The sequence below is a fragment of the Ooceraea biroi genome, chromosome 12 (genome assembly GCF_003672135.1).
Source record: "Ooceraea biroi isolate clonal line C1 chromosome 12, Obir_v5.4, whole genome shotgun sequence".
NCBI lineage: Eukaryota > Metazoa > Arthropoda > Insecta > Hymenoptera > Formicidae > Ooceraea > Ooceraea biroi.
Window position 1 is genome coordinate 13,405,277 of NC_039517.1, and position 21,837 is coordinate 13,427,113.

The 21,837-nt window shown below is 40.5% G+C and overlaps 2 protein-coding genes across 2 annotated transcripts; both read right to left on the reverse strand.

The window, feature by feature from the left end:
* Positions 1–16,176: 16,176 nt before the first annotated feature.
* LOC113563037 lies at positions 16,177–21,013 on the reverse strand. Its single transcript, XM_026974029.1, has 3 exons — positions 20,778–21,013; positions 19,160–20,735; positions 16,177–18,870 (listed from the first exon to the last, which is right to left on the reverse strand). Exons 1-3 carry the CDS (start codon positions 21,011–21,013, stop codon positions 16,297–16,299), a joined length of 4,386 nt encoding a protein of 1,461 aa, XP_026829830.1. The 3' UTR covers positions 16,177–16,296.
* Positions 21,014–21,103: 90 nt separating this feature from the next.
* On the reverse strand, positions 21,104–21,577 carry LOC105283657. Its single transcript, XM_011346589.2, has one exon. It carries the CDS (start codon positions 21,575–21,577, stop codon positions 21,104–21,106), a length of 474 nt encoding a protein of 157 aa, XP_011344891.1.
* Positions 21,578–21,837: the final 260 nt, after the last annotated feature.

A 21,837-nucleotide genomic window follows, 5' to 3' on the forward strand; every position in this document is an offset into this window, starting at 1 on the left:
TTATTCCGAACACAATTGCGTACGCTTCTTTGTCTATTTGCGAGTACTTTAACTGAGTAGCTGAAAATGCTTGAGAAGCATATTGTATTACTTTTTCCGAACCATCTGGATATTTATGCGACAAGACAGCGCCGACTTCATACGGACTTGCGTCAATCGCTAGCAATAAAGGCAATTTTGCATCGAAGTGTACTAACACATTATTACTCGTAAACTCACGTTTCGCTTTAATGAATGCTTGTTCGCATTCCTGCGACCATTTGAACGTAATTCCTTTGCGTAGCAACCTATTTAATGGATGCAAGATAGTGCTCAACTTTGGTATAAATCTACCGTAATAGTTTGTCATACCTATAAATGCACGAAGTTCTGTTACATTCTTTGGACGTGGCATTTTATCAATAGCCTCCATTTTCTGTTTTTCTTTATGAATACCATGTTTATCTAACATGTATCCGCAATAACTAACTTTATCCATAAAAAAACTTGATTTTTCTAAATTTAACTGTATATTATATTTCTGTAATCTATTTAATACTTCCTCCAATCGAGCAAAATGTATTTCATCTGTATCCCCCGTAACGATAATATCGTCAATGAAAATTCCGACCCCATCAATGCCTTGGAGAATGTTTTCTATTTCCCGCTGCCAGATTGTGGGTCCAGGGGCTATACCGTACATCATTCGATTTACTTTGTAAGGACCTTTGCACGTACTTATAGTTAATATCTCACGGTCTTCTGGAGCGATTTCTATTTGTAAATAAGCCTGTTTAAGGTCAATCTTTGAAAACTTTTTACCGTGTGCTAATTTCACAAATAGTTCGTCCCCGGTCGGTAACGGGTGATCATCTACGATTAAATACGGATTTACAGTAACCTTGTAATCTCCACATATGCGGACTTTTCCATCGCGTTTCAAGATAGGAACTATCGGAGTTGCCCACCTGGAAGTTGTAACCTTCTCGATTATACCCGCTGCTTCTAAAGTTTCTAACTCTCGTTCTACTAGCGGTATCCTTTTTGAAGGTATTTTCGGTTCCGTGTGGGTCCACGTGGCGACGAATAATTAAACACTCTTCTCTTTGTTGAACACAAATGTTTATTACTCTCAACAAATGACAAATGCTCTCTCGACACAAATTCAAAAAGACTGTTATACACAGTGAAAAATAATGGCGAATAATAAGAAACGTAATTCAAAACAATAAGCAATGCTCTCTGTACGACCTCGATTTCTCTGCTATCTTAGCTATTCTGCTCCAATAACAGGACAACGGTCTATTCGTGAATTAATCGTGAATGATCGGAAACATTCGGCAATTCCCAATCACGTATCAACTCGGCTTGTTCAAATTACCTATCGGATAATTCGTTTTCTAACATTCTCCCTTAATTTTGACAAGTCCGAAATATCTATACTTTTAACATCAAATTACAGTAACAAACAATTATCACGTTTACATATTCATTCTTCAACTTTTTTCGTTTTTTTTCCTAGCTAACTTAATTTTACTTATCTAACTAAATTTTACTTCAGTTTTCTACTGTTTACCTATAACTGCACAATTGTTCGCGAACGAGCCTGCTTCTATGGAAACCAGCTGAACCGCCGTCAGGCTTTTCGTCCGGAAACCACGGTGTTTAAAAGGTCCGAATGACGTTGACCACGGAGTAATTTAATAATATGTGCACGATCGTCAAGATTAAGCGCTTTCCGGACACTCGCCTGAGTAAATAGCATTCCTGCCTATTTGTCCGGCAGATTAGTCGATCGAGTCGCGTCGTTCGCGGATTGGCTGGATTCCAGCGAGCCCACCGAGTTTAGATGTTTGCGCGAAGATGTTTATGAGTACGGGCGAAATTATACACTCACTCTGTAACGAAGTTTCTAGCGCCACGACCTGCCGAAAGAACGGTCGCTCGCGTATTCGAAATCTCAATAAAGATTGGTTAGTCTGTTACCCGGCTGATTTCTCTGAGTCCTATCCCGGCGATAACGCAATTCGTTATTGTAGTCGCGGAATCGAGGGTGCTTACAACAATAAATTTTTGTTTTAAACTGCTTATAATCAATATCTTAGCTAATGAGTACATTCTTGTGATAATTAAACTTTATTTTTCCTAACGGTTTTGTGAACAGGTCCGCTAACTGTTCCTCGCTCTGACAGTAATTTACACTAATTAACTTCTCTTTAATCTTTTCGTGTATGAAGTGATATTTTACGTCAATATGCTTTGATCTTCGGTTAATTATGCCGTTTTTCATGAGTTTGATCGCGCTCTGGTTATCTACATTCAAATTCACAGTTATTATTTTCCCGACTAATTCCTCTATTAGCGATTTAAGATATAATAATTCTTTACAACATTCGGTTGCCGCCGTGTATTAAGCTTCTGTACTCGAGACTGTAACCACCGGTTGTTTCCGCGAGCACCAGCTGATAGATCCGCCACAAAACAGCACCACGTACCCAGTTGTGCTCTTTCTAGTCTCTGGATCCCCGGCATAATCAGAATCACAGTATGCTCTCAGTTCAGTACCGCTATCCAGGTTGGTGAAAGTTATTCCTTGACTCGACGTGCCATTCAAGTACCTAAATATACGCTTTTCATCTATTATTCTCTTATTAGACGGATTACTTACATATCTACTACAAAAATTTGTAGCCTGCGCTATATCTAGACGCGTTTTATTTGACAAATACAGTAAACTTCCGATTGCCTCCATGTACGGATAATTTTTGTTAGTTGTTTGATCGTTTGAATCTTCTCCCTTCACTATAGGTGTATCTACTGGCTTCGAGTCGCACATTTTTAATTTCTCCAAGATTCTTCTTGAGTAGTTTTCCTGCGTCAGTTTTATTTCATTCTTCGAACATTTAATCTCTATTCCAAGAAAGGATTTCGGGTTTCTAGTAATTGTAACTTCAAATTCCGTTTTTAATTCTTCAATTAATTGATCCAACTCGTTTTGATCCTTTCCTACTAGTATTCCATCATCCACATAAAATCCTAAAATTATTGTCCTATTCTTCGTGACGTATATGCATTGTTCAGTCTTCAAAGGTTCGAGTCCTTTCTTCTTAAGGAAAGACGAGAAACGTTGATTCCACTTCAGCGGAGCTTGTTTTAATCCGTATAAGGCTTTTTCTAACTTGCAAATCCTATCACCGTAATTATATCCTTTTGGTAGATACATGTAAATATTTTCGTCCAATTCTCCATACAAAAATGCGGTTTTTATGTCAAATGTGATCAGATGATAATTTTCCTTTGCTGTCAACGCAATTAGTATTCTTACTGAGCTACTGTTTACCACCGGACTGAACGTTTCATCAAAATCTATTCCATGTTTTTGTTCGCAACCTCGAACAACTAATTTCGCTTTATTTGTTCCATTTTCTTTTTTTTTAAATATCCACTTGCTGGTTAAAATTTTTCTTCCTTCAGCTTCAACTCGATCGACTATCTTCCAAGTTTTGTTTCTTTTCAGCGATTCTTTCTCTTCTTCAACAGCCTTCTTCTATTTCTCTCCGTCAGGACCCCTAATTGCTTGTTCATATGTCAGGTAGGCATAGTCTCCATATCTCTGAGGTGTTTTCCTTACTCTAGTAGATTTTCGCGTAGCTTGTTCCTGCAGTGTTATGTCCTCATCCTCTTCTTCTTGCGTATGATACTCACTAGATGAATCTGTTTCTTCTTCTCCATTGTCGCCTCGTTCTTCTTCATCATGTTCTTCTTCATCCTCATTTTCATTGTATCTTGTTTTAAAATTGACTGTATTCTTCTCTCGATTTTGTAATGGCTCTATCCTATCTTCGATTTTAACGTTACGCGCTATTATAATTTTTTCTTTTTCTGGGTCATAGTCTGTAGCCATTTGGAGCATATCCCACAAATATATATTTCTTGCTGCGGTCGTCTAATTTTCTCAACTGTCCTAGGTTCTTCGCATATGCTACGGATCCAAATAGTTTCAAATTGCTTAAATCTAGTTTTCTTTCATTCCATTTCTCATAAGGTGTTACTCTCAATGTTTTCGTAGGGCTTCTATTTACTAGATACGTTGCTGTATATGCTGCTTCACCTCACATTTCCTTTTCTAGTTTTGATTCCGCGATTAAAGCTCTAATTTTTTCCATCAATGTCCGGTTTAGGCGTTCAACCGTTCCATTCAATTGAGGTATATATGGTACAGTAAAATCCAGGAAAATTCCTTTCTTCTTGCTCCAGTTCTTCCAATTTTGATTGCAGTATTCTCGTCCATTGTCGCATCTTAGTTTCACCACTCTAGATCCCCATTTTGTTTCGACTCTTTCTACATACTCTTTTACCATCTCGTACACTTCATATTTGTTCTTCAACAGATATATTCCCACACGGAACATGACGTCCATTAGACGTCCATATAACCTCCACCGCTCCATACGACATCTATCTCCACGATGGATGTTAGGTGGATCTCTAATAGAAATCCATATTCCCTCCATAGTGGATATCCACTACACATCCCATCATGGACGTTTAATATACATCTATTATAGATATATAATGGATTTGTAAATATACCCTAAAAAATTAATAGTGAAATTTTCTAAATTATTTAAAATTTGTAATAGACGTTAACTGGATGTTTTGTAGTTTCTTTAGAAATTTAACTTTACTTACAAATATTAAGAAATGATTAATTATTCATACTTGTTCCACATATTTTATTTACTCATTTTATGTGTATAAATGATTGGTTTTAAATACAAGAAACATATTTCTCATATTCAAACCGATCACTTACAAACACATAAATATGAGTAAATAAAATATGTCCAATAATTGTTATGAACAATTGCTCTCTTTCGTAATTGCCTGACAGTAATTAAGAAAGAGAGCAATTGTTCATAACTTATTAGACATATTTTATTTACTCATATGTATGTGTTTGTAACCCAGGCAGTACATGTTAGCCTAATATGTTTCTTAGACGTATCTAATGTCTAAGAAACATAAAGTACCATTTAAGAAACGGTTTAAGTAGAAACCGTTTTTAGACCTAAATTTTAAAAACGTATTTTTCACGTTTCCACAGAAACGAAAAATGTGTTTTATTAATTGATTTGAAATTATATAATTAATATAGAAAAAATAGTAATTTCTACTTACTTTGCGAGTATTAATTATTTTTACATCATACGTTTCAATGTAATCGATTATGGAACAAGAGACAAAAATCAACACAAGTGTGTGTGATTCCCACCTCTGATTCACCAAGCGACCGATAGATGGCCAGGCCAGACGTGACGTTCTCGCAAGAAACATTTGCGTTATCACCTTATAAATAACCATCCGGAAAACCGATCCAGTACTCTTTTCTTCTTTTCTTTTGAAACTTTGTCATAAAATACACATAAAATGAGTAAATAAAATATGTACAAGTATGAATAATTAATCAATTTCTTAATATTTGTAAGTAAAGTTAAATTTTTAAAGAAACAAACAAAACATCCAGTTAACGTCTATTTTTCATCCATCAAAGCTCCTTTAAATATCTACGATTGCTCTATATTACATCCACGAAACATCTATAGATACGTCTAATGGAGGTTGTATGGACGTTTCAAATGCGGAACTATGGATGTCTAGTAGATGTTTACTGGATGTTATGTAGACGTCTAATGGAGGTTTCGAATCTCCATGATGGACGTCTAGTGGACGTCCATTGGAGGTTTTTGTTCCGTGTGGAATTGTTGCAAAATGTGTATAATCATCCATCATTGTGAGAATGTATCGCTTGTCGTCCCATGTAGGCACTTCCATAGGGCCGCACACGTCTGTATGTATGATTTCCAAAGGTCTTTTTGCGCGTTCTCTATTTTCACCGAATGGTAACCTTGTTTGTTTAGCCTTCTGACATATTTCACATATTGTTTCATTTTGTTTCAATGCCTTTTCTTTAATATTCATACCTTCGGATTGGTGTATCAGACTTTTCATACCATCAATGCTGAGGTGTCCTAATTTTCGATGCCATTTCTGAACAGAATCAGTTTCCAGTGCCTTATGTGATTTTTCTTCTGTATTTACCAATAGATTTACCTCATAAAGTCCGTTTTCTCCTCTGATTCCTCTTAAGACTTCTTTATTTTCCTTTTTTACTATTACTTCTTCTTTTGTGAATGTCACCTTGCCTCCATTCTTAGTTATTGCACTTACTGACAGCAGATTCGTGCTGAGTTCGGGAATGTACATTACGTCTTTTAATATACATATTCGTGATACCACTGATCCTTTTCCAACAGACGTCATTGTTTCATCCATTTTGGCCACTCCAACTGTTGTCTCTTCTTTCTTCAGGTCCTTCAAGTAGTTCTTGTTATTAACCATATGCGAGGTCGTTCCGGAGTCTACAATCCATTTTCCACCTGACTTGTTTTGTACAAGAAATGAAACCTTTTCCGTCTCCTCATTTTTCTTGCCAGTCTTATCTCTAAAGTAACAATCCTTTTGACGATGATTAGTCTTTTTGCATATTTTGCAATAGTTTTGTTTTCCTCTTGAGTTCTTCGGGCATGCATCCAACATATGACCAAATTTATTACAGCCAAAACATCGCTTATTTCCATTATTATTGCTTGTTGTACTCGCCTTTTTACATGCCCTTGCCAGGTGTCCTGCTCCATTGCATTTGAAACATCTCCGCTCAGACATTTTGAATGCCACTTCAGCTTCCGTTTCCTTCTTCTCTGTGTTTCTACTTTCTTCCATAAGAAGTCTTGCTGTCAAATTTTCCAACGTCTGCTTTCTTAATGGTGTCGATTCCCACGCAGTAACAAACGTTTTGTATGTATTTGGCAAACAAGTTAAAATTTTAGATATAAGCATTGGATTTACGACTTCTGCACCCAACGCTTTCAGTCTGTGTATCAAATTTTCCAACTTGCTTATGTGAGTAGCTATATCGCAGGTTTTATCCATTGTATAAGCAAAAAATTCTTGCATTAATGCATATTTTTGACGCTCAGTGTCTTGTTCATATATTGAACATAATTTCGATCACATTACATAAGCCGTGGTACAATTCAAAATATGCATTAACGGTTTCTTATTTACCGACAGGGCAATCACTTTCTGCGCGTTCACATCCTTCTTCTTCCACGTGTCTTGCGCGACTTCCGGTGGATCTTCGATGACCGTGTTATATAATTCATTGGCTTTTAATAAAATTGTTACCTCGAATTTCCAGAGTTGAAAATTGTCCACGCCGTTGAGTTTGTCTACTTGTCCTATATCCTCCGTCGAGACCTTGGCCATCTCAATTTTTTCTTTCTTCTTCTTTTACAGTCTGACTTTGGAATTCACTTTTAACAATTATTCTACTTGCTTTTCTTCCGTTTTTAAACAAAGCAACTCACAAGAACTGCCAGATACAGACTGGGCTCATAACCTGAAGGTATTTTCGGTTTTGTGTGGGTCCACGTGGCGACGAATAATTAAACACTCTTCTCTTTGTTGAACACAAATGTTACTTTGAATTTATCCAATAACGCTTGCAATTTACTTTTGTAATTAATCGTTAATGTATTTACTCCTGCATTGCACTCATTGAAATCAAAATCCTTGAATAATTGTCGTATCCACTCTCTTCCGAGCAGTGACTTACGCTTTCCGTCAACCAAATATATATTCAATGTTTTTGTAATTGACTTGAACTTAGCCTGTACCTTAATGAATCCTAAACTACGTAACGCACGCTTACAATATGAAATGAAACGCAAGTTTGTGCTGTGAATCACTGTACCCGGAAACAAACGAGCTGCTTCGCATTTGCTCATTACTGTGACCGCGGCTCCGCTATTTACGTCGAACTCCACGCTTTTTCCGTTTACTTCGAGTGTCAATACAAATTGATCGCGGTGACTTACGTGCTCTAATTGTAGCACTTCTTCGAGTTGATTCGCAGTCGAATGTCCTCCAAAACAAACTGAACGCAAGTGTCCTTATTTACCACACCCGTGGCAACGTACATTCTTACTTAATGTACACTTAGTAGCTAAATGGGGTTTTCCGTATCTGTAACATTTTACATTAGTATGGTTCTCTTGTTTACAATATGTACCTGACGATTGTTTGTTCGCTTTGCCTGTATGCTGCTTCGAACGCTTCTTCACGGAATTTCTGCTGGCTAGCTTCTTATCTGATTTTAAGTACTCGATACTTGCATGTGTAGGATGATTTTCCGCGACTGCCTTCATCTGCTCCGTCCCTTTCTCGGACATCTCCATCGTAACTGCTACGTTGACAGCCTCGTCGAACGTCAGGTCCCTCTTCTCCAGTAATCGCGCTTGACCCTTCTTGTTTCGCAATCCGAATACCATCTGATTCCTTAACGCCGTCTTGAGGTATTCTCCGAACTTGCAGTGTATGCTTAAGGGGGGAGCCTGCTTTAGAACGCTGAAAATAAGGTATATTTTACGAATTGTTTTTGGAGAAACTATACAGCGGATCATTATAAAACTTTAATGCATTTATTAGTACATGTTTAAAGATAAAAAAAATTATTTTTTTATTTGAATATATCGCTTGTAGAGGTCGTCCTGGAGAAATCTTAGTGCAGCCGTGTCGCCGGCATTGCAAATTGGTGAGCATTCTCCTGCTTCCAAATTTCGTCTAAACTGAAAAATTGAAATATCTTCTCGTTATTTATGAATTCCCATCGTCGATGAACCAAAGAGAGAAGAAAAAAGTTGAAAAGTGCCAAAATGGTGGAGCTTAGAACACAAAAGTACGATTTTTAGGCAAAGTTTTTGAACTTTTTCATGCAAAAATAATTGTTTAACTTAATGTTTTTATGAATATTAAAGGTTCATCGACAATGAGAATTCATAAATAACAAGAAAATATTTCAATTTTTCAGTTTGGATGAAATTTGGAGGCAGGAGAATGCTCACCAATTTACAATGCCGGCTGCACTAACAAGGAAAGGTACGGAAGTGTCCCCCTCGGATTTTAATGAGCTTTGAATATGTTGTTTTCCAGCTCAAAATAAGGGACACGTATTTTTTTATACGTGCCCTAACTCACTTTTAGGGGGTTAAACACCCCTTTGAAAAAGTCGGTGTTTATCTTTCGAGGCGAATATCTTGGAAACTATTAAAGATAGAAAAATTGTTTTCCAATAAAAAATGAATGGCTTTGAGAGTACTTTAAAAGAGAATAAGGAAAAAAATTTTTTAGTTTTTTATTTTTCAAAATACCCCCACCACTCATCACTTTTTTCATAATTTTGAAATTTTTTTATCACCAATAGAAAGCTTATTTTTTTACGAATTCAACCATGTATAATAAAGTTGCGTTCCGAGAAATCATTTTCGAGAATTAATTACAAACGCCTCCGTATATACGCTATTTGTACCCGTCCATGTGACCGATTTCTTTACGCAACACATTTTGTCCGCATCTTCTCTTAATAACAGATGACTACATCATAACTGGTAAAACATATTTTGTAACGAACAAAAGAGAATTTTAATATGTCAAAAGTCAAGTTGAATGCGTCGTGTAACAGATTACTATGCGGCGAGACAGACTAATTTTAGATGCTTCCTTCATTAATAACAATAGACGGATAGATGTATACATTACATGTTGCACTTATTTATTACTTATTGTTTTAGGTAGAAATGATATTAATATCTTAAGACATCATAGATCGCAGCTATTTCTATAACTTTAATTTAAAATCTACGGAAAAGATGAAATAGGTGGAAAAATTGAATTGTAATAGAAGAATACAAGAACGTTGTAAGTGATATGAAATAGATAATGTAGACATCTATATATATATATCATTTGAGCAGTAGTATAAAATGCCGTCACTTTGCCAGCGTCACTTTAGTACGTTACACTGTCTTATCGTGTACTATTATCGCAGTATGTTTTGTACGACCTTTTGCTATTAATGGGCAAGAGCAGCATTATCGCAGAGAATATTTATTAAAATGTTTATTAGAAAATAGAACAAAGATCAGATCTGTTCATAATGCTGGAGAGCATAGCAGAGATATTGGACAGTTAAGAAATCGTGTAGAATTTATACGTAATAGAGATAGTAGAGATGAAAATCATCGATGAGTCAGGATGAATAATACGTAAATGAAAATTAAGATTTTTTTCAAGAAAGGTAACTAAACTTTAAATACTTATATAATTTAAATAATAAAATAAAAAAGTAATATGTATCAAAATATAATAATTTTTTTACAATTTTAACTTACAAGTTTAGTTTGCAACTAATTGTAAAAGGAGTACAGTAATGACGAGGAAGTACAGGCATGTGCTATGGGATCCCTGGTAATGGAAGTCTGCACCTATCTTCTAGTTTGGTCGAGGAATAGTATAAGGGAAAAATAGAAATAAACACACATATATTATATTATATATTTGTTTATTAAATTATATATATTTTATCAATGCTTTTATTGATGAAAATAAACAATTTTGTTATAATATGTACTATAATGTATTGTGTAACAATATTGAAACAAACGGATTTTTTGGTTTGGAAATTCGAAATGATGCAGTTACTCATGGCACATGGTCTGGATGATATCACGGATGGTACGAGAGGTAGGCCGATCGGTATAAGAGAGTCAGCTGAAGTCAAAGCCTGGGTGAAAGACAATGCAAAAGCAATGAGCCTGCTCTCATTAGCAATTGAGAAGAAGCAACTGCAAAGTCTTATCACGTGTACAACGGCATACGAGATGTGGACGAAGATGAGGAACGTTTACGAACAGCGATCAGCGTCTAGCAAACTCCTCTTACGGCAGAGGTTTCGTGAATGTCGCATGACTGCAAACGAGTCGGTTTTGCAATACGTTACGAAGATTCAAAACTTGGTAAGCCAGCTCAGGGACGTAGGTGAGGATATTAGCGAAGTGGACATCATGGCAAGGTCCTCGGAACCTTACCGATGAAGTATAGTGCGTTGGTAACGGCGTGGGACAGTGTTCCAGCTGATCAACAATCAATTGGCATATTGTTGGAGCGTCTTTTAAAGGAAGAAAGCAAAATGACAGTGCAAGAAGAGACAGCTAATGCACTTGCTACTCTGAGTGTGAACGCGAACAAAAAAAATACAAATTCCAAAGGAGGGTTCGTACAAGGAGGAAAGGCGAATTATTCAAAAATTCAGTGCTTCTTCTGTAAAAGGAGAGGTCACATGGCACGTGACTGTCGGAAGAAGAAGGACAGACAAAGCACGGAAAAGAAGAGTGAGACCAGTGCCAGCGCGTTTATTGCTACGTGTCACAATAGGAGCAATCACCAGGACAAAAGAAAGTCGGTAATGAAGATTGAAGATATTATCGATGATGACATTCGCAACACCTGGATCACTGACAGTGGTGCTTCAAAACACATCATATTTCGACGTGAGTGGTTCCACACCTTCACACCAGTGAGCGGTGGTGAGTCAGTGTCGTTAGGAGACAATGGAATTTGCGAGGTGCGCGGTGAAGGTACGATCCTGATTGATAGGTTTATCAATGGCAATAGATACACCGGTAGAATCGAAAGTGTTTTATATGTACCGAGCTTCGGAAGAAATTTATTTTCTGTCGGCGTGTGCGCGAATAAGGGTTATCGTACCCTGTTTAAGAAAGATAATGTGACAATTACTCGAGGTGATAAAATATTCGCGGAAGGACATAGACATATAAGCGGTATTTATGTGATGGCGTTCAAGGTGATACAACAATGTGTGAGCAATGAAGCAAACATTGCTACGAATCTGCAGATCTGGCACGAGCGGCTGGGGCACGTAAACATCGGCGTGATTAAGGAGATGGCGAAAGCTGGAATCATTAAGAATGCTGGTTCGTTGGATGATAAATCATTTTTTTGTGAGCCCTGTCAATATGGTAAATTACATCGACGCGCATTCAAGATTCAAGAAAAAATTACTAGTAAAGAAGTCGGTGAGTACTTCCATACGGATGTATGCGGTCCATTTTCCGAAGAATCTATAGGAGGCTCTAGACATTTTTTGTCGTTTATTGACGACGTGTCCGGATACTGTCACGTTTATTTCTTGAAACATAAATCCGAAGTTTTTCAGCGATTTAAGGAATTTGACGAGTTGGTTAGAAATAAATTTGGTAAAAGGATGAAGGCATTCAGATCTGACAACGGAAAAGAATATTGTAATCAGGAAATTTCCAGATACATTGCAGCAAATGGCATACGAATGGAAACTACAGCTCCATACACACCACAACAAAATAGGAAGGCCGAACGCGCAAACAGAACTATAGTGGAAAGCGCGCGCACGATGATACATGCGAAAAATCTGTCGAAGATACTGTGGGCAGAGGCTATTAATACTGCGGTGTACGTGCTGAATCGTACGTGTTCCTCGGGAAATACAGTCACTCCCTTTGAACAGTGGACCGGGAAGAAACCTGTGTTGGAGCATTTGAAGGCGTTCGGAACTGAAGCGTATGTTCACGTAGATAAACAATTCCGAAAGAAGATGGACAGTAAATGTAAGAAGATGCTCTTGGTCGGATATCAGGCTGAGTCGACCAATTATAGACTTTTTGATCCGAAGAGCAGACGTATTACTACTTTGCGGGACGTGGTCTTCAACGAAGGTGCTAACAGAATCGAAGGCGAAGAAACTACGGAGGCGAAGGAAAAGAGAGTTCATCTGCCATTATTCCTGAAAGACAAGACTGATCCAGAAAATTCAGAACCGGAGGAACAAGATGCAGCAAGAGAGATGGAGAGCGAAGAAGAAATCGAGGAACATGCTGAGAAATCTCGCCAGGAACAAGGAAGCAGTGTGGAACAAAGAGTCCTCAGGGACAGGAAACTACTTCAAACATCAAAAAGGTATGAAGCAAACAATGTATTATTTAATATACCAGTCGCATTTCAGGAAGCCATGAATAGTAGAGAAAGAGAGCATTGGTCAAAAGCTATAAAGGAAGAGTTGTTGGCGCATGAAGAGAATGGAACCTGGATTATTGTACCAAAAGCTGACCAACAGTTAGTGGATTCCAAATGGGTTTTCAAAACGATAGAGGACAAGAACGGAAATATAAAAAGGTTCAAGGCTCGGTTGTGTGCTAGAGGATTCACGCAGAAGCATGGACTAGATTACATGGAAACTTTCGCGCCAGTAGTAAGATACGATTCTTTAAGAACACTCTTAGCTATAGTTGCGTGCAAAGATTTTGAGCTTGTACAATTTGATATTAAAACTGCGTTTTTGTATGGAGAACTTTCTGAAGAGATATATATGAAACCGCGGGAAGGACTTCAAACAAATGATAATAAAAATATAGTTTGTAAGCTAATTAAATCTATTTACGGTTTAAAGCAAGCGGCGAGATGTTGGAGTGATCATTTTCGTAAATTTTTAAAGATTTTTTCTTTTAAGGAAAGTAGTGCGGATAAATGTATTTTTATAGGTAAAGTTAATGGAAACAGTGTTTATTTAGCGTTATACGTAGATGACGGTTTATTAGCGGCGAAATCGATGAAAACGATAAATGAAATAATCTCACAGTTACAAAAGAACTTTCAGATTTCAGTCGAAAAGGACGTAAAAACGTTTGTAAGGATAAATATAGTGCGCGATCGCATGAATAAGCGACTTTTCATTCATCAGGAACCGTATACTAGGAAAATAATTGAAAAATTTGGTTTTGAGAATGCGAAAACTGTAAGTGTGCCGTCGGATCCACATGTGGTATTAAAACCAGTGGATAATGATAACAGTGAATCTTTGAACGTTAAATATAGAGAGGCAGTAGGGAGTCTTATGTTTTTGGCAATGATATCACGTCCAGATATTGCATTTTCAGTTTCAAGTGTTAGTAGATTTCTTAGTAAATATGATGAAAGTCATTGGCAAGCGATAAAACGAATTTTTAAACATCTATTGAAAACAATCGATTTTGGTATAGAGTACAAAGCAGGTGGGAGTCCTCCACGCGTAGTAGGCTATTCAGATGCCGATTTTGCGAACGATTTAGAAACCAGAAGATCGATTACTGGATATGTCTTTACATTAGGAGGAAATGCGATAACTTGATGTTCTCAACGTCAGAGATTGGTGACATTGAGTACAACAGAGTCCGAATATGTTGCAGCGGCTAGTGCTACCAAAGAAGCGATATGGCTGAAGCGTTTATTGAATGATTTAGAGTATGAGTGTAACGAAGCGATAAAATTATGTGTTGATAATTCAGAGTACGATACATTTGGTAAAGAATCCTGTTTTTCATAAAAGAACAAAACACGTGGATATATCATTTCATAAGAGAAAAAATAGAGAGTCAAGAAATACATGTTGAGTATTTGCCAAGTAATTTGCAATTAGCAGATATCTTTACCAAAAGTCTACCGAAAATGCGTTTTTCATTTTTGCGATTAGCTTTAGGAATTAAAAATGAGAATCATCAAAACACTTAAACGATGGGAGTGTTGGTCTATTAGAATATAGTTTCACGTATTTAATGCTTCTCATCATCGTCGTTATGTATGTATGTATATCTATTCTGATAGTACGACGTGGATAGTTTTTGTTTGTTTTTCTGATGACGTAATTGAACGTGCTTAATTTCTATTGGTCCACGTCGTCTTCGAAATGATCGGTACACTTGGTACCCTGTTCATGCTTTTCACTTCTCGTGTGTCGTCCCGTGCGTTCACAAGTGTGATCCGCCTATTCACTTATAATAAATCGGTACTTGTTAATAGCTAAGACTATTGTTCGTGTATTATTCCGATACCCTATCGCAACAAATAGTATTCCTTGTGCTATAGAGATATTCTCATCATGTAAAAATATATTAATGAAGAAATGTTAATTAATCTTACGCAAAGAAAAAAGAAAACATTGTAAGAATTTCGTTTCTTTTCTTTACTTATAAATTTATTGAGGTACCTTTTCGAAAACACTTATAAGGAAAGGTAGACCATGTTTTCCCCACATATGCATATACTGTAAAGTTCTCAGGTATTCATCTCCTTCCCCTATAACATTTTCTGCAATTGCAAATGTGGCAACAAATTATGTTTGCCGGAAGGTCGCAAATGGAAAACATACTTTGTTAACATACTTTGTTGCAATTCTGTTAGCACACTTCCGTCAATATGCAACATTTTCACCGTTCTATTGTCAGATCTGCTCTAATGTTGTCGTCAATTTGACTGTGGAATATGTTCGTCAGATTTGGTTCACATTGGAGACCAACTGAGGACACAGTAGGCTCTGGCTTGGCATTATAGTTTCGCTGACATTTGTTTCTTATTTGACAACATCCCACAACCAAAATGTTTGCTGGGTTGTTTTAGCAGATATAGAAGCCTCGAAAACCAATGAGTTTCTATATCCAATCCGTCTATATAACAATAACTAGTAGAATCATTACAAAGAGGTTTTCCTTGTACAAATCTATCGCTGAAGTCTAATATCAGCTAAAACAAACATTACATTTATAAAGTAAATTTAAATTATGGAAAATAAAAAATTGTTTTAGAATTGGAAAGTAGTCACTTTTTATAATAAGTCAGTGATTTAATAAACCTACACCAATTTGCACGTGACCAATTATTATATTCGTATTGTTAATTTTACTTCTTGTTCCATTTAATAGATGATGGAAAATAGCTTGATGTCACTCGCGGGCACTCGCGCACGCACACAAGGAAACACAAGCGTTTAAATAACTCGAAATGGACTGTATTTTAATAATAAAGTTACAATTAAACACTGAACAAATAACGAATTAATCCGAACAATAATCTAGTAATCGAGACTTATGCGGAGCACACAGAATAATAATTCGAGCCGGCAATCGTGTATTTCGTGAATCCTATGCGAGACTGAGACGATTTCTCAAAAGACGGTTCTTTTATATCGTGCTCGGTTACCGAGGACCAAAATTAAATCAATATAAAAAATATTTATGATATCTTAGAAACCAAAACCGTCAAAGTTCATAAACAGGCTGGCAGATATTTTTTATTGATCTGCGAGTTGACACTGACGTTGTCAGCTGACACGAATTTTGCCTCTCTCGCTGCCGCGCCGAATTCACTTTAGACTCGCGCTCGTGATATTCCGCCCACCTTGTGCGCGTCACGAAATAATCGAGTTGGCACTGGACGTTTCCCGCGCTAGAAAACTGACTAGCTTAGTGGTAAGGTGAAGTGGTGAACAGGTGCTGTGAGATTCGGAAGAGCTGGAAACGCGGAAGAAAGACTGGGAAGAAAAGGAACTCCAGATTAAGCTTCGTTTCTTGAGATAATGCTGTCTGGGAGAAGAACCAGCTTGCTGACTGGTCGCCGGAGAGTCGAAAACGATGTCCGAACAGTCACGACTCGAACGTGTCCGTCCTTTCCGGAGTGTAACTCCGTTTTCCTTGCTAAAGGCCACTTATTCGGAGGCGTTGTCTCGTTACGCAGAAGAACCAGTCGGCCGACATGTATTTCCTCGCCAGGCTGCTGCCACTTTGGACGATGGGCAAGAGAGTGAAGATACTCCTTCGACCAGCGGCTCCAAAAATGATCCCTCATCGCTTGTAGCTGCTTCCAGCGACTTAGCCGGTCCATGCGGTCTTCAACGAGCGAGGGCTCAGGAACAGCGTTGAGCGGAGCACCGATTAAAAAGTGACCAGGGGTGAGAACTGATAAATCTTCGGGGTCGTCAGAGATCGCTTGAAGAGGACGTGAATTTAGACATGACTCAATTTGAGCTAGCAGCGTGGCCATTTCTTCATATGTGAGTTTCGCGTCCCCGATTACACGGCGAAGGTGATGCTTCAAAGATTTCACGGCGGCCTCCCAGATCCCACCGAAATTCGGGCCTGCAGGTGGATTGAATCGCCAGTGAATCTGTTCGTCCGCTAGCCGAGCAGCGATGAGTTTGCCTTCAGAATTACTGGCTGCGAAGAGCGAGCGAAGTTGAGCGTCAGCGCCTATAAAATTCGTTCCGCAGTCGCTGAATAATGTACGGCACAGACCCTGGCAAGAGACGAACCGGCGCAGGGCTGCTAGGAAGGCGTCGGCTGTATAATCGGAGACCACGTCGAGGTGTACCGCTCTAGTAGACAGGCAAACGAAAACGACGATAAATGCTTTCGTTGCACGGTGACCTCGGCCCTTCGAGGTTCGTATCCAGATAGGGCCTGCGTAGTCTAAACCGGTGTTAAGAAAAGGCCTTGCTGGTGTCACTCGTGGAGCGGGAAGATCGCCTATGAGTGGCTGAGAGACAGCCGCCCGCCATCGGACACATGAGACACATCGATGGATCCACTTCTTGACGAGCGCCCGGCCGCGAGGCACCCAATACTCCTGCCGGATGGCGCTAAGAGTCAATTGAACTCCTCCATGAAGAACTCGGCGGTGAGCTGCTTCGATGATTAAACGAGTGACGTGAGAATCTCTCGGCAAGATGATAGGGTGTTTTTGATCGATGGAGAGGAGTGAATACTTGAGACGTCCGCCGACTCGAAGCAACCCTTGCTCATCCAGAAACGGGTTCAGCTTGATAATCGCGCTGCGTGAGGAGAGAGGAGCTTGCTTGCGAACAGCACTGATCTCTTCCTTGAAGCTGATGCTCTGAATTATCCGGATCAAACATTGACGTGTAGCAGTAAGCTCTGTGACTTGAAGTATAAGCGGAGTTTCTGGATTAAACAGCTGAGAGACTCGACTTTGCTGATGAGATGAGAGACGTAGCCAGCGACGGCACCACGAAGAAACTCGAAGCAGACGGTTCAGCGAAGAAAATCTCTGGAAGAAGACACAGCTCTCGCTCTCCTGAGCAGTCGTTGTGGTAAGAGAGACGGGCTGATTACGTTTCTCCGGAAGTTCACGCACATGAGTGTCTCCTGGAGAAGCAGGCCAGGAACTGAGTGCGGTTTGCAGCCAAGGAGGATCCTGCCACCAGAGCGGATGGTTTCTTAAGTCCTTTGGTGAAATTCCCCGCGAAGCGCAGTCAGCCGGATTTTCGTTTCCGGGTACATGATGCCAGATCGCTCCTGACAGAGAGGTTTGAATTGCGCTAACTCTATTAGCGACAAAAGTCTTCCAAGAGGAGGGGTAACCACGAATCCATCCTAAGGCGACGATAGAATCTGACCACAGATGACAGGACACCTTTTCTAATTGAAGAACTTGACGAACGTGTACTGTAAGTTGAACGAGGAGCGACGAAGCACATAACTCCAGGCGAGGCAGTGTGATTTGTTTAAGAGGAGCTACCCGAATCTTGGCAGCGATCAGCCTCACTTGTATTGAACCTTCTGGAGCCTCCGTCCTCAGGTATATCACGGCTCTGTAAGCTCTCTCTGAAGCGTCAGCGAAACCGTGGATTTGAAGCTGACATCCGTCGGTAGTACAATCATCGTCGGTAGTTCCGCCCGCCATCCACCGAGGGACCCGAATTTCCTCGAGCGAGCGAACTTCGGAGAAAAAATCTCGCCAGCGTCTGGCGTCCTTATCCGGTAGCGACGCGTCCCAATCGAACCCCAGCAACCACGTTGCCTGAAAGTAGATCTTGGCACGTACAGTAGCAGGCGACAGCCATCCTAAAGGATCGAAGATCTTGGCAGAGCGTGACAGCACAGTCAGCACAGATCGCTTCGTTATGGTTCCGACAGGAGGCAGTTCGATTTTGAAGGAGAAACTATCGTCGAAGGGATGCCATCGAAGCCCCAGTGTTGAATGGCTCTCTTCAGATTGCCACCATCGCTCCTGATGCAACCGATCTTCTTCCGGAATCTCTTCCAGAATGGCAGCATGATTGACTGACCACTTCTTGAGAGGAAATCCGCCCGCCTTGCAGATACGATCCAGCTAACGGACGGACTCTTTCGCAGCGACAAGAGTCGAAGCACCGGTCAGGATGTCGTCCATGTATACTTCATTGAGGAGAGCTGCCACTCCGAGTGGGAAATTGTGACCTTCATCTTTGGCAAGTTGACGAAGGGTACGAATCGCCAGAAAAGGAGCACATCCGAGGCCATAGGTCACGGTATTCAGTTGGTATTCCTGAATTTTTTTCTTCAGGCGAGGAGCGCCACAAGATTCGCTGCAAATCTCGGTCTTCTGGATGGAAGACGATCTGCCGATACATTTTTTCTACGTCTGTAGCCAACACGTAACGATAACGTCGCCACAGTAGAAGAATAACTGAAAGGACAGGGAGCAAACTCGGACCAGCGTGTAAACTCCTGTTCAGAGAGTCTCCAGATGGCAGAGTACTCAAACCATTGAATACGACTCTCAACTTTGTGCTGATGCTGGATTCGCGTAGAACACCGTGATGGGGCAGATAGCAGACCCTCTTCATGGCTGGATCGGCTACAGGCACTCGAGTCATATGTCCGAGGTCTTCATATTGCAGGAGGAAATCCACATAGTGGGAATGGAACCGGGTATCCTTAATGAAACGTCTTTCCATATGTCTCAACAACCTCTCCGCTGCACGACGAGTTCTTGAAAGATCCGGCAGCTGAGGCGAAGAGATAGGAAGTCGCACAACGTAGCGACCGTCTGGTTGACGAGAGTGCGTCCGTACGAAATACTCCTCGCATTCCAGTTCTTCCTTAGAGAGCGACGTAACAACGGACGGAACTTCTTCCTGCTCCCAGAAGCGCCGAACGATCCCAGATAATTCTTCCTCGGCGGAGCACTGAAGGGAACAGGAAAGCGATGAAAATGAAGAGCAGTGTGCCGACGAGGATGGCCGGAAAGCACCTGACAGCAACCATCCTAGAGAAGTGTTTTGAGCCACGGGTTGCTGAACATCTCCACGACGAAGTCCATCGACTAGAATGTCTGCGTAGACATCTGCTCCGAGGAGAACGTCTATCGGATCTGATTGGCGAAATTCAGGATCGGCGAGTTCTAATCCTGACAGATGAGTCCCGTCCCTTACGTCGACCTTGGATCCGCCGGCGTAGATGGTCAGCCTTGGAAGAATGAGTGCAGATATGGTCACCACAGGACCGGGAAACCGCGGCGAAATGGATAGATCGATTCGACCTCGGGCGACTGCTGCCTTGGATCCGCCGACACCGAAGATCGCGACTGAGGAAGCAGATCGAGATAGTTTCAACCTTTGTGCCAGATCTTCCGAGATGAGAGAAGTTTCTGATCCTGGGTCGACGAGTGCCCGTGCCTGATGCCAATTCCCGGAGCGATCGGCGACACGAATACGAGCGGTGGCAAGGAGAACGGCGATCGGCTTGACCGGCTCTTCACGCGCGACAAGAGCGGTTTTACCAACTTCTTCACTGACGACAAGAGAGGTTTTATCAGCCTCTGCTTTGAGATAGGCATCGTGCAGCGATGAATGATGACGATCTCCGCAGACGGTACACACTTTCTTCGAAGCGCATTCACTGAGCTTATGACGACTGAGACAGTTAAAACAAAGACCGCTCGTTTCAACCAGTCGCTTCTGATCTTGCGCGGATTTTCCTTTATAGTCGTCGCAAAGCATCACAAAATGATCTTTATAACACAGTGCGCATCGACCACGCTTCGACTCAAACTTGTTATCTTGTTTGCGGGCGTGCAAACTGCGAGTTGATTTGGAAGAACCACTTCCCGAGCTTGAATCTTCCGTTTTGACAGGCAGCAGAGATTTTAATGTATGCAGTCGTCGATCAAGAAACTTCTCCAGCTCTTGATACGTTGGAGGATCAATTGACTCGCTGATAGAATTCTCCCATTCTCAACGAGAACGCGAATCTAACAGCTGAGCAGCTAGGAAAACGAAGAGATTTTCGCTGTTAGTCAGAGCACGTCCGATGCTTTCCAAAGAAGAGGTCGTAGATTTCAAGCAATGAAGCAGCTTCCGGAGCTCGATGACTGACTCATTTTTCAATTTTTGAAAGGTGGTGAAGTTAGAGAAGTAAGAACGAATCAATAACCTCTTATTTTCATAGTAGTCGCTTAACGCTTTCCATACACGGTCGTAGTTCTCCGTCATAGTGGCCAGATTTCTGATTAACAGCTCCGCTTCTCCCTTAAGACAGGTCTTGAGATAGTGAAGCTTTTCAACTTGCGAGGTAGAAGTATCTCAGCCGATGATTGAGAGGAAGAGATCTCGAAAGGCTGGCCAGTCTTCATACTTCCCGGAGAACTGTGGCAGTTGAATCTGAGGAAGCGTAATACGTGAAGCCGATGAGCTTGGCGCTGAAGCCGTCGTGGCAGAGCTCGCGGGCATAAAACTCGTAGAGACGTCCATGGCTCGAAGTGTACGCTGAACGTCTAAGAATTTACCTTTCTGCTGGAGGTAAGCCTCTTCGGCCTGAGCAGGAATGTCTTGCGATGTGTAATCCAGACTGGCCAAAGTCTCGGACGGGAATGTAAGCAGACTTTCATGATTGCTGTCAAATTTCGCCCAGTTTGCCTCGAGCGCTTGGAGTCGCGCTTCCACAATTCCCTGGGTAAGTTTGGAAGTACCAATCTTTTTCAGATTATCGTAAGCTCGCAGGATGCGATTAAGTATGTCATTCTGAGTTCGAATGAGACTGTCCATGTCAAGACTCATTTTGATTCCAGGAGGTCACTCTCGGATGTCCAAGGGAAGCGCACCTAGACGTTGGGAGCAGAGGAGTCTGGCAGGAAAATATCCGGCTCGAAGGACCAATAAAATGATGGAGAATAGCTTGATGTCACTCGCGGGCACTCGCGCACGCACATAAGGAAACACAAGCGTTTAAATAACTCGAAATGGATTTGTTGTGTTTTCGGGCTCGATCGGTGGGTGGACTCGGACTTTCCAAACTCAGTTGATTTAGATATATATTG

What these genes read in the sequence shown, in the direction of transcription:
- LOC113563037 (XM_026974029.1), bottom strand. Translation starts at nt 21,013, where the DNA reads ATGACGGAGAACTACGACCGTGTATGGAAAGCGTTAAGCGACTACTAT. An exon ending in GTTTTCCTAGCTGCTCAGCT is followed by an intron (nt 20,736 to 20,777) that starts GTTAGATTCGCG and finishes GAATTCTATCAG; the next exon opens with CGAGTCAATTGATCCTCCAA. An exon ending in GTTACGTGTTGGCTACAGAC is followed by an intron (nt 18,871 to 19,159) that starts GTAGAAAAAATG and finishes TCCGTCCGTTAG; the next exon opens with CTGGATCGTATCTGCAAGGC.
- LOC105283657 (XM_011346589.2), bottom strand. Translation starts at nt 21,577, where the DNA reads ATGAGTCTTGACATGGACAGTCTCATTCGAACTCAGAATGACATACTT.